Source organism: Haliotis rufescens, unplaced genomic scaffold (genome assembly GCF_023055435.1).
Source record: "Haliotis rufescens isolate VD_foot unplaced genomic scaffold, xgHalRufe1.0.p SCAF_33, whole genome shotgun sequence".
Classification (NCBI taxonomy): Eukaryota; Metazoa; Mollusca; class Gastropoda; order Lepetellida; family Haliotidae; genus Haliotis; species Haliotis rufescens.
The window spans coordinates 721,346-735,041 of record NW_025964035.1 but is presented as its reverse complement, the minus strand read 5'-3'; the positions used below and the strand labels follow the sequence as shown (position 1 = coordinate 735,041).

Sequence of the window (13,696 nt, the reverse complement as noted above, 5' to 3'; positions counted from 1 at the left end):
AGGTCCAATGCTTAAACAAGGACCCGAGGACCCGTCTCCTGAGTTGGTCCACCAAGACCTCATAAGATCTAGTCAAGAGTAATTATTTGTATTGTGTGTTAAGAGTCAAAACTGCAGCTAACAAGCTTCAGTTATGTCACTTGATTGTGACGCCATGGCAACCGATGACGCCACAATTGTCTACAAAGCATTTGGATGCAGTTGTTAACAATGATATCGCCAAGGAGACATCGCTTGATCTCACCGACACGATATCTGCTGTGGAAGCCCTTGGGTGAGGGGGACACAATAAGGACTGGTCGACGCGGAGACAGTATGCTGTGTCTGAGTGGGTGAAAACTGCCGCATGGTATATTAGTTGTCTTGCACTACGAAAAAGTATTCGAGCAACCCATGCTTGTCATAAGAGGCGACAAACGGGATCGGGTGGTCAGGCTCGCTGACTTGGTTGATGCATCATCGTATCCAAATTGCGTGGATCGATGCTCATGATTTCAAATACTGGATTGTCTGGTCCAGACTCGATTATTTACAGACCGTCGTCATATAGATGGAATATTGTTGATTGCGGCGTTAAACAACAACCAAAACAAACAAACAAACAGACCGACATTAGTCTGGACGAGTACAAACAGCAACATAAAAAAACAGACAGACCAATAAACACACGTGCATGGACGTCTCTAGGCAAGTGTAATAACTTGAACGCGACGTTAAATCACGCGACGTTAAAATCTCATTTCTCCTCGCCTACGGATAAGCGTCATGCAAGCACCATACACATATGATGTAATAATTTCACGAGCTCTACAGTTATTTATTTGTTGACGTTCATCGGCCGATGAAGAGGGTGCTTCACGGGAGGTGCGCTTTATGGTACATTTTCTGATGAACGTCAACAAATACAACTTCAATCCTTATATAGACAAAAACATACTACCTAACAAAGCAATCAATTTTTACACCAAACTTTAATCAATTAAAGTTAACGCGGAGAGTGTGCTTTTTCGTGACGTCATCGTCCCCAAAATCCACTGGAATTTTCGTCCCTTGCTTTTACAAACGTCATAAAATGGCGGCTTCGGAAATGTCTTTCACCTAAAGTGATCTTAGTGATTTCGTTAAAATTTTGGTAAATATAGCATGTTCTGTTGTAGCTACGAATGGACGCTTCATTTTAATGACCCAACGTGTACAAGATCTTCAAAGCCTGCATCATTCGTAGCCTGAATTTATGTCGGGACATTTTTTTACACATTGGGGAATTCTTCTAAAGTAGTTCTGCATCTCGCCGCTGAACTGATGACGCAATCAAACGACATACTGACGTTCATCGGGAAATGAAAGACAGTCAGCTTAGTAGTGTTCATCTAGGCGAGGCTACTGTCAATGTTGTACAGTGACGTCACAACAGTAATGACGTCACAGCATATTATTGATGACAGGAGAGACACCTCTTCTCCTGGAATATAAGATTAGATAAATAGCTAACTGTGATTTTTATTTCATTCGTGTGTGCAAGAAATGTGATATTAGTGTCAGAATGTACAATATTTAAAGAATTGTCGTTTCGATAAAATATATGAACGCCCGCATTATGCAATAATGTCTATGTAATATGGGCTACTGATGTTCGTTCCATTTCGACTGGTTAAAGTTTCGGCGAGTTGTATTTTATATTTCAAAGACCATTCAAGGCATTTGAAGAATCCTGTGGTCGGAATTCAAGGCTTATATTATCTCAATTCATTTCTAAGAATGTGGTCTTGCACCGAAACCAAGTTATCTGAAGTAAGAGCCGCAATGGTTACTTGTCATCAAATAGCCACGCCCTTAAAGTCACGTGGTATTAAGGAAATCGCGTTTTATAACGCGTGAGTGTATTCAACTCCGAACTCTTGATATTTGGTAGCCTATTTTTAACCAATATTTATCATGACTTATTAAATTTGCATTTTCGGCATATCTTAATGTTCGTCAGTGGTTGTCGTATCCGTTTTATTGTCAAATCAACTGCCACAATTACTTAAAGTTTTATTAAACACTCAGTATCTCATCTAGACAGACAGGCATGTAGAGGAGATGGGGCGACACGTGTCAAAAACTGTGACGTCATCACAAGCTAGCTGAATCAATTCGCACGCCTGGATACCGGTAGTCCTGCTGTATTTGTTTTCGACCGGCGTATTTACGGATATCTTCAGAAACAAACAAGCCCTCAAGGGCTATGTGGATAGACAGATGAAGGGAGGAGAAAACAGCTCAGAGAAGAACAGTATTCGACCATATCTTCTCTCTTTCACTTTCGTTCAGCTGGCTCTGATATGTTCGTTTGGTGCGGGGTTTTATGTGCAATTTCTGGACGTTACCCGGCTTCGCGGACGAGTCGACAAGTTAGAAACTCTATGCAATTTCGCTATTCATAACAGGCATGAACGGGCAAAGGTACGTATTTTGAGTTTTGATTTTTGAAATGAAAGTGTCCATTCTTCAAATTCTGAATTTTTACCTTTAAAAAATACCGGATGCCAAATCGTTGTTTTGACATTTTGATTGTGACAAGTTTGGGCGAGGGATGGTTCTTTGTCTTGTACAGGTCCGTGCATGATTAATGTTACCTTATGACAGGCGCTACTTGTCAAATGTCTCCGAGGAATTTTGGTTGAAAAAAGCTGTGTTGCGGATTGGCTGCTGGAGGTGGGGTAGCCTAGTGGTTCAAGCGTTCGCTCGTCACGCCGAAGGCCGGGGTTCGATTCCTTGTGAAGGCCATTTCTGGTGTCCCCCGTCGTGATATTGCAGCAATATTGCTGAAAGCGGCTTAAAATCATACTCACTCGCTCACTCACAGACTCACTCACTCACTCACTACGTTGTAGACATTGCTGCAATGAAACTGCATCACAAAGCTTTGCAGACCATGGTGACGTCATTGTTACCATGACACAATCAAATGACATCACTAATAGCTCCGCTACTGAAGCTGTTAGCATTATTTTTTACACTCAAGACACATATTACTGTTTGCAAAGTGAAACAGTTGGAAGAATGTTGTTGGATGATAAAAAAAATCTCACCCTTGTGTCTTTTGATATCAATTATGTCAACACCCTTTGATAGAAGTGGAAAATCTTCTTCTTTTTCCCACTTTTATCAACTCCAGTTGGTATATTTGATATCAAAAGACACGCGGGTAATATTCTCTGTGTATCCGATGAAAAGATGTGTGATGTGTGAGATCTACCCTGTGATGTTTGAGATGTACGTCGTGATGTGTGAGATGTGTGTCGTGATGTGTGAGATGTGTGTCGTGATGTGTGAGATGATTGTCAGGATGTGTGAGATGATTGTCAGGATGTGTGAGATGTGCGCCATAATGTGTGAGATGACGTCATAATGTGTGAAATGTGCATCAGGATGTGTGAGATGTGCGCCATAATGTGTGAGATGACGTCATAATGTGTGAAATGTGCATCAGGATGTGTGAGATGTGCGCCATAATGTGTGAGATGACGTCATAATGTGTGAAATGTGCATCAGGATGTGTGAGATGTGCGCCATAATGTGTGAAATGTGCATCAGGATGTGTGAGATGTGCGCCATAATGTGTGAAATGTACATCAGGATGTGTGAGATGTGCGCCATAATGTGTGAGATGTGCATCAGGATGTGTGAGATGTGCGCCATAATGTGTGAGATGTGCATCAGGATGTGTGAGATGGCGTCAAAATGTATGATATGTACATCAGGATGTGACATGTGCGTCATTATTTGTAAGATGACGTCATAATGTGTAAGATATGCATCATGGTGTGTCAGATGTGCTTCATAATGTGTAAGATGACGTCATAATATATTAGATGACGTCATAATGTGTGAGGTGTGCATCATAATGTGTGAGATGTACGTCATGATGTGTTAGATGACGTCATAATGTGTGAGACATACCTAATGATGTGTGTGATTTCGTCAGGATGTGTGAGATGATTGTCAGGATGTGTGATATATGGTTATGTGTGAGGTTTCCAATGAGTGTGAGATGGATAAATGATGTGTGATATAGCATGTGAGATACGTTGGTTGGTTGATTGGTTTGTTGTTTAACGCCTCACCCAGCAATATTCCAGCTATATGACGGCGGTGTGTGAGATACGACATACCCTGGTACCCTGACTGCACATGACGTCATATGGTGTGACTCGGACTTGAACTGCAGGTCACGGTGTACGAATGTGACACTTTGGGACGGGAGGGCGCGACATCTGACATGGTAGTCTTCGTGACGTCCTACCCTAATTTTGGGCTGCTCATTATATCAATCACTGGTCTAGCGCCGATTCAATTACTGCTGACTGCGGCCAAAAACAACATTCAACCCCCCCTCATTATACCAACCTGACACAGCTAGACACAAACACCTTCATCTCTTTCCTTTTCAACAGGGGCGGTGGGGTAGCCTAGTGGTTAAAGCGTTCGCTCGACACGCCGAAAACCCGGGTTCGATTCCCGACATGGGTACAATGTGTGAAGCCCATTTCTGGTGTCCCCCGCCGTGATATTGCTGGAATATTGCTAAAGGCGGCGTAAAAACATACTCATTCACTCACTCACTCTATATGTTAAACATGATCGTACAAGATTGTTCGGGATTGCATCGTGTCGCCATGGCGTGTTGAGTGTCTGGAGTAATATGTGGGAAGAGTTGTGTGTTGGACCATCCGTATTACTTTTTGTGTAAACAGATCTACTTCTGGGGCAGCTGGCGATTGGAAGATTTTAAAAAGTACAAAATTTTCTCCTTGGTTGAAATTATGTTTAATATTTTGTATGTTTAATAATGGTAAAAAAATTCCAAAAAATATATATATTTGCACCCGAACTTAAACTAACAGCATCAGTATATATTGTGCTTTATTATGTGTTTATGATGAACTACTATAATTATCTGAAAATATAGAATTGATATTAACATTGAATTATCTCCTGGTAGTGGAACTACCGGACCCGTGAAGATCCGGGGTAGAATAGGTCTTTAGCAACCCATGCCTGCCGTAAAAGGCGACAATGGTTGTCGTAAGAGGCGACAAACGGGATCGGGTGATATTGCTGGAATATTGCTAAAAGCGGCGTAAAACCATACTCACTCCTTTTCAACAAAATGTTTCCTAAATTGTTCGACCGACTTCAGAGAAATGTCAAGGCGGAGACAACCCAGCCCCCAATGATGAGCAGTGACGTCATGCCCGAAACCTACACCAACCTTCCTTCCTATGCCAGCACCCCCGAGATGGCATACGTCACCCAGATAGCCGACAAGATCAATCTGACGGAAAACATGGCTAACATCGACTACGGCGGCGTGCCACTCTCCAACTACGGCGTCGAGATGGTCATCGACCAGGCCATCCAATACATCCTGGACGCTCAGGTCAGCAGCACATTTTAACACAATTTCTAGTTCCTCATCACTGACCATTCGTATTTTTTGCATGCTATATAAGATTTTTTTTTTTTTATTTAAAAAAAAATATATCTTTATTCACATTTCAAATAAAGTACAATGTGTAGAATTTCATCAATTATGCATTATTTAAAAAACAATCCCTTTACATCAAACTTTCAAAACCTTTTGCAAATATAGACAATCATAAAATATCATAACTAGTATTTTTTGTTAGGATTGAAAAGTCTGTGGAAGGAAGACCAGAACTGAAAGAAAGATGTAGAATTGCAATTTGAGAATGCAATTAACTTGGTCATATTGTAGTATCTAATAACTTCACGTTGAATATGTTAAGATTATGGTTTGTGAGGGACATGCTCGCGTTCTCGTGATCTCGAACCTAGGAAACATGCTAACTGTGCAAAAAGTGCGCGAATGCCACGTTCACAACAGCCCAATGCTAGCAGAACATACGAGGTAAATATGTCCTGGTCGGTGTGTTCCGACAGTGTCAGTGTCCCGTTACACAAGGCAATCTTTACCTGTGTAAGGCAACTGGTGTCACACGACTCTTGCCCAAGTGTTGCTTGATCAGGTGTACAACATACACGGCCTCAGTAAAGCGGTCTAAATGTTCACACATGTGGAGGACAGTGGTGTTTTTTTTCAGGTGAACATTTGACTTGTCTTTGCATGCGTTTGTGTCGGTTTCGTCCGATTGGGTAGGTTAGGCTAACCTTTTCTCGAACACCTGGTGTCATCACTATTTGATAGTGATTCATCAACATGTGCATATGATATAGTCAGAATTGTACAATGGATTACTTATGATTATGAAAATAATTTGTCACTTTTTTTTGTTTATCATCATCATCATCATCATCATCATCATCATCATCATCATCATCAATATAATCATCATCATCATTATTATCATCATCATCATCATCATCATCATCATCATCATCATCATTATTATTATTATTATTATTATTATTATTATTATTATCATCATCATCATCATCATCATCATCATCATCATCATTATCATCATCATTATCATTCTTATCATTATTGTTATTATCCTGGCCACTTCTGTAAATGTGTCCATCAGCAAAAATGTATTACTTGTAATACTCTCTACAATATTGAAATATTTCGATCAACGCTTTCCAGGCAGAGGCACTCGCAGTTCATTGTTCGGCCGCGCACAGCATTTGCCTCTCAGGTAGGTCACCCGTTAATATTAACATCCTGGTGGCTGTGGTATCGTCCGGATTGATGAGGGCATTAGTTTATCAAATAATAAGTCTGTCATTAAAATTCTGTTTATCATCTCCTTTCCAAACCATGTCTGTATATATGCATTAAAATACGTTTATTGCTTCACTACCCGTTTTTAACAACGTAGCAGTTTGTAGATATGCTCTGGGAAAACACACGTTAGCGAAATCTGCTCTACCAGAAGTACTCATAAAATCTCCAACATCGTGTTGTGTTGAAATTGGATTTTACGTCGCGTCCGATATTATTGCACTTATATGGCGACGCTTTTAGCAATATTCTAGCAATATCACGGCGGGGGACACCAGAAATGAGCCTCACACATTGTACCCATGTCGGGAATCGAACCCGGGTCTTCGGCGTGACCAGCGAACGCTTTAACCACTAGGCTACCCGACCGCCCATTTCCCGATGGAGCGAGTTTAACCTTGTAATGATGATGATATATTATTTGTTGAAATCATTACAGTTTTGGAGTAGTTTTTACTCTTCACATTATATGCAGAAAATAGTTAAATATCAATGCTGACAGTAACTAATGTTTGGTGTCTGTCGCAGTGGACATTTTAAACGGTTGACTGCATACCCAGGTGAGCTACAGTGCCATGGCCTATTTAGGTTTTTCTATTCATTAATTCAAGCTAAACGATTAGACACATATTCCTCAACTAGTACTTCAGAAAGTTGTGGTGTAAGTTGTTTGTAGTCAGTGTATGTTAAAAGGTCACCTGACGTCTACTGATATGTGTGTCCCTTGAAGATTCCGGGGTAGAATAGGTCTTCAGCAACCCATGCTTGCCGTAAAAGGCGACTACGCTTGCCGTAAGAGGCGACAAACGGGATCCCGTGGTCAGGCTCGCTGACTTGGTTAATGCATGTCCTCGTATCCATTTTGCGTAGATCGATGCTCATGATGTCATTCAAAGTATTGTCTGGTCCAGACCCGACTATTTAAAGACCGTCGTTATATAGCTGGAATATTGCTGAGTGCGTCGTTAAACAATAAACAAACCGGTGTATGTTTCCTGTGTGTTTGTTCATATGCCATGTGACCTCTGCTGATGTATATTTGTAGTGTGTTTTTTCATATGCCATGTGACCTCTGCTGATGTATATTTGTAGTGTGTTTGTTCAAATGTCACGTGACATGTACTTATGCATGTTTGTAGTGGGTGTGTTCATATGTCACGTGACATGTACTAATGTATGTTTGTAGGTCCAAAGGGTCAACCTGGTTTCGACGGCTACCCAGGTAAGTATCCCGCTACACTACATACACAGTGCATGACATGTAGTATATTATGTGTATCCCGCTACACTACATACACAGTGCATGACCTGTAGTATATATTGTATATCCCGCTACACTGCATACACCGTGCATAACATGTAGTATATTATGTATATCCCGCTACACTGCATACACCGTGCATGACCTGTAGTATATTATGTATATCCCGCTACACTGCATACACAGTGCATGACCTGTAGTATATTATGTATATCCCGCTACACTGCATACATCGTGCATGACCTGTAGTATATTGTGTATATCCCGCTACACTGCATACATCGTGCATGACCTGTAGTATATTGTGTATATCCCGCTACACTACATACACCGTGCATGACCTGTAGTATATTATGTATATCCCGCTACACTACATACACAGTGCATGACCTGTAGTATATTGTGTATATCCCGCTACATTGCATACATCGTGCATGACCTGTAGTACATTATGTGTATCCCACTACACTGCATACATCGTGCATGACATGTTGTATATTATGGGTATCCCACTACACTGCATACATCGTGCATGACATGTAGTATATTATGTTTATCCCGCTACACTGCATAAATCGTGCATGACCTGTAGTACATTATGTGTATCCCACTACACTGCATACATCGTGCATGACATGTAGTATATTATGGGTATCCCACTACACTGCATACATCGTGCTTGAACTGTAGTATATTATGTATATCCCACTACACTGCATGCATCGTGCATGACATGTAGTATATCATATATATCCCGCTACACTGCATACATCGTGCATGACATGTAGTATTTTATGTATAACCCGCTACACTGCATACATCGTGCATGACATGTTGTATATTATGTATATCCCGCTACACTGCATACACCGTGCATGTGTGTGTCTATGTGCGTGTGTGTGTGTGTGTGTGTGTGTGTTTCTGTGCCTGTGTGTGTCTATGTGTATGTATGTCTGTGTGCATGTGTGTGTCTATGTGCCTGTGTGTGTCTTTGGGTCTCTGTATGAGTGTATCTGTCTGTGTGTGTCTATGTGTAAGTGTGTATGTGTGTGTATGTATGTGTGTATGTATGTCTGTGTGTATGAGTGTATGTCTGTGTGCATGTGTGTGTCTATGTGCCTGTGTGTGTCTTTGGGTATCTGTGTGAGTGTATCTGTCTGTGTGTGTGTATGTGTAAGTGTGTATGTGTAAGTATGTATGTGTGTATGTATGTCTGTGTGCATGTGTGTGTCTATGTGCCTGTGTGTGTCTTTGGGTATCTGTGTGAGTGTATCTGTGTGTATGTGTGTATGTCTGTGTGCATGTGTGTGTATATGTGCCTGTTTGTGTGTGTGTGTGTGTGTGTGTGTGTGTGTGTGTGTGTGTGTGTGTGTTTCTGTGCCTGTGTGTGTCTATGTGTAAGTATGTATGTGTGTATGTATGTCTGTGTGTATGTATGCCTGTGTGCATGTGTGTGTCTATGTGCCTGTGTGTGTCTTTGGGTCTCTGTGTGAGTGTATCTGTCTGTCTGTGTCTATGTGTAAGTGTGTATGTGTGTGTATGTATGTGTGTATGTATGTCTGTGTGTATGTGTGTGTGTCTGTGCGTGAGTGTGTCTGTGTATGTGTGTCTGTGTGTGTGTTACATCGCCCCCAGACAGTAAGGAGTCACATTGTGTTCCAGGTCCGGAGGGGCCAGTGGGTCCGGCTGGGAAAGATGGTGAGAAACACTTGTCTTGTTCTACAGTAAAACCTCTCTAATCTGGACAACACCGACTCAGAGAAACTGACGGTGTTAATAAAATTACTGATAAACTAATAATAGGCAATGATATGATATCGTTGAGTATATTGTAAGGTGTGATATGATATACTTGTACATACGTGAAGGCGTTTTCAACAATAATCTTCCGAAAGGCGAGGTTTTCGAACAAAGGGGGGTCCAGTTTAACGGTTTTACGTGATCTATATTTAATAGAAGAGCGAAATCATGAATCTATTCTAGTTCCAACTTGAGTAGTTTTAATTAGGTTATAAAAGTGGATATTTGCATGTATTTATCTGCCCATCTACTGACTGGTATCCGATCACGTTCAGGCTAAGTGGGTCAGTCAATATCTACCAGAGTTTACCAAGAGTATGGGGAAGACAAATTTTAATTTAATAATAATAATAAGTAGCGACTGTCTGAACGACCACTGCGTCGAGGATATGTGCAGTATGTTGAGAGGTTCAGCAACCCCGCAGAGTCGTTCGCCTTGATGAAGTCGGCTGGCTTGAAAAGTGAAACAGAATTCGAAGGGCTTTCTGTTTGCTTCTCTTGACCAGTCACTTCCCACTCGAAACCGTCCAAATGTGACTATGAAATGTAGATTATGCAGTGAGTTTAATGATACTGCTTTGGCACAAACACTGTATCTTAAGCGACATGATGGACATGGAGAGTCTCTGCCATGCTTGTGGTTTTGACACACAGGTCCACCCTTATGGTACGACCCGGAATATGTAGAGGGCGTCATGGAAAATGATGAATACAAAATTCTTTGGAATAGGCCCGTATACAGCCCCAGACGTATCCAGGCCAACAAACCTGATCTTGTCCTTTTTGATAAATCCAATGAAATCCTTTTATATCATTGAATTTCCTGTTCCTTTTGACACTAATGTGATTGACAAGATTCATGAAAAACATGGCAAATGTGCAGACCTCGCTTTCGGAAGTCACGCTTGCATCCCAAGTACCAAGTTGTCCAACTCCCCATTGTTCTCGGTGCCTTAGGTTTGGTACCTGACAATTTGTTGACTGACATTGGGAGAGTACCCGGGTTTGCTACCAGGAATACAGCCCCTCTGACAATCTGGGTAATGCAGAAGGCTGCAGTGTTGGGGAGTCTTCACATTCTCCGAAAAGTTCTGGGCGGGTTTGATTAGGTAGCGCTTTCTGGGAGAAGTCCCATTTCGCTGTCTGGGCTGCGTGTAGAGGGGGCAAGGGCCCTGAGCTGATGATGAGCCTAACCAGCCTGACTGTGCCAGGATCACCCAAACCCTCTTTGCTGCATTTTTATAATTTTAATCTGTGCATAATATTAATAAGACGAGAAATTGTGCATTTGTACCCACGATCATAGGATCCTTACACGCTTAACGGATGCAACTCTGCGGTGATGTCATCGAAGTGATAATCGAAGACAATGATTTGATCTTATTGTGAACGCCGGAGAGTATGTTTTAAGAAAACGTATGTTATTGTGATACCAAAATTTTATTTTTATTTTGTTGAACAGGTTCCCAAGGACCTCCCGGCAACCCAGGTGAGTTAAGACCACACATTTTATAATTTCGGGAAGAATTCAGTATTTCGGTAATTTTCAAAACGCTAAGTTGGACCCTATTGGAAGCTTTTTTTAAAAGCAGAATTGAAAAAAATAATTTTCCTGCCCGACAGGTTTAATAATATCCCCTAAAACGTATTTAAAAACAAACAATTCGTTTTTATGTCGACCATTGAACACATGGTCTTGGAAAGGAATCTGTGAAACAACGGATAAACATGAGGGCTTATGAAACAAAGTAAACGATTGTGTCTGTACCGTCGAAGAGGCGATGCGGTAGCCAAGTGGCTAAATCGTTCGCTCGTCACGCCGAAGTCCCGTGTTCGATTCCCAACATGGGAATGTTGAATTCTGGTGTTCCCTGCCGTAATATTGATAAAATATTGCTAAGAGAGTCGTAAAGCCATATACTCACTCACTCACTCACTCACTGTATCGCTCTATCTAGCTGTACGTGACGTACACCACTGCACCGCCGACATGACATGTGTTGGCGTTGGACGTAGCTTCAACACAGGCGATACTAGTTCATTCATACAAGTTTTGTGTTCTCGTAATGTACTGTTATTTGTTTTATAGGAGCGACAAAATTGATTGATTGATTGATTGATTGATTGATTGATTGATTGATTGATTGATTGATTGATTGATCGATCGATCGATCGATCGATCGGTCGGTCGGTCGGTCGGTCGGTCGGTCGGTCGGTCGGTCGGTCGGCTGGCTGGTTGGTTGGCTGGTTAATAAAACCGAGCTTTCTATGTCATTGTTAAATGATTTCTGTCGCGTATCCTTAACTTATGGATGTTGTTTTATGCAGGTGCGGATGGACTTCCGGGGCAGAAAGGTAGGTTGTTTGTTGTCGATTACATATTCTGCAAAAAAAACAATTGCTGTATATACTTTCTCACCATATAAAATATTCAAAGTAAAGATGTCGAATATTTGCGGTTTTCTTAAAGACCTACGGCTGCTCTCCGGCAAACAAGCTCATGAATGAAATAATAAATATTGTTTCCAACAATCAACGAATGGATACGTTCTCCGGGGAGGGGTTAATGTTAATTGAGAACAGCAACGAATATTTGTTTGCAAGTCTAAAGCAAAATCAACAGTTATTAATTGTATCTGGAGTAGTTGTTTCGTTGTATTCCCATCGCAACAATCCAACAGAATTTGACTTTTTCAAATCTGACCTTGTGAATATATCGTTGTATGTTTGAATGATACATTATGGGTTTTTTAAAAAGAGCAAATAGACGTTAATCTATGCAGGTGTTGTTTTCGATTAAAGATTTGAAAACAACCCATCTTACTACAGAGACCCGTGAAAATCCGGGGTAGAATAGATCTTCAGCAACCCATGCATGCTTGCCGTAAAAGGGAACTATGCTTGTCGCAAGAGGTGACTAACGGGATTGGGTGGTCACGCTCGCTGACTTAGTTGCGTGGGCCGATGCTCATGATGTCAATCAGTGGATTGTCTGGTTCCGACTCGATTATTAACAGACCGCCGCTGTATAGTAAGAATATTGCTGAGTGCGGCGTTAAACAACAAATAAATAAACAAACACTACTACAGATAAGATGTTACTACGATACAAAACAATCAAACTTTAGCTGATGTCGAATATTACCTATTTAAATATGGACCAACATTTGTCACTGTTTCCACGGCAAATATGTTTATGAATAACACAATCAACTTTACATTGTGTCCAACGATTTACGAATGAATACATAATTCAAGGAGGACTTAATGCTTCGTATCAACTTGGCAGGTCATTCTAAAGCAAGGTCGATGGCAATTAAATAAATTCCTCTCTCGAGGAGCTGTTTCACGTTTCAGAACACTGTAAACAATCCGCTCGGAATATTTGAAATCTCAATGAATCACATTGCTGTGTGTTTGTACGACATATCTATGTTTTTCATCAAAAGACAACAAATGTCTTTTTATGCAGGAGCGGATGGTCTCCCGGGGCCGAAAGGTACGTTGTTTGTTTTCAATAAAATATTATGATTATTAAGTGTACTTACTGACGAAAATAGGTCAAATTTCATGTTTAATGCTATATTATAGTTAATGTATATATTTATGTATTCAGTAACGCTTTTCTTAGGCAGCATACCCGTGAAGAACCGGGGTAGAATAGGTCTTCAGCAACCCATGCTTGCCGTAAAAGGAGACTATGCTTGTCGTAAGAGGCGACTGACGGGATCGGGTGGTCAGGCTCGCTGACTTGGTTGATGCGTCATTGATCCCAGTTGCGTAGATCGATGCTCTTGATGTCAATCACTAGATTGTCTGGTCCAGACTCGAATATTTACAGACCGCAGCGATATAGCTGGAATATTGAGAGGCGTTAAACA

At 41.1% G+C, this 13,696-nt stretch overlaps 1 protein-coding gene across 1 annotated transcript in view; it reads left to right on the top strand.

Annotated features, from left to right (window-relative positions):
* Positions 1 to 2,074: 2,074 nt before the first annotated feature.
* LOC124151611 (mucin-19-like) overlaps positions 2,075 to 13,696 on the top strand; it is a 56,412-nt gene continuing 44,790 nt past the window's right edge. The window contains exons 1-8 of the mRNA XM_048380770.1: positions 2,075 to 2,445; positions 5,186 to 5,425; positions 6,617 to 6,668; positions 7,941 to 7,976; positions 9,678 to 9,713; positions 11,278 to 11,304; positions 12,144 to 12,170; positions 13,288 to 13,314. Of these exons, the coding sequence (XP_048236727.1) occupies positions 2,242 to 2,445; positions 5,186 to 5,425; positions 6,617 to 6,668; positions 7,941 to 7,976; positions 9,678 to 9,713; positions 11,278 to 11,304; positions 12,144 to 12,170; positions 13,288 to 13,314 (649 nt within the window). The 5' untranslated portion in view covers positions 2,075 to 2,241. The remainder of the gene's footprint in view (positions 2,446 to 5,185; positions 5,426 to 6,616; positions 6,669 to 7,940; positions 7,977 to 9,677; positions 9,714 to 11,277; positions 11,305 to 12,143; positions 12,171 to 13,287; positions 13,315 to 13,696) is intronic.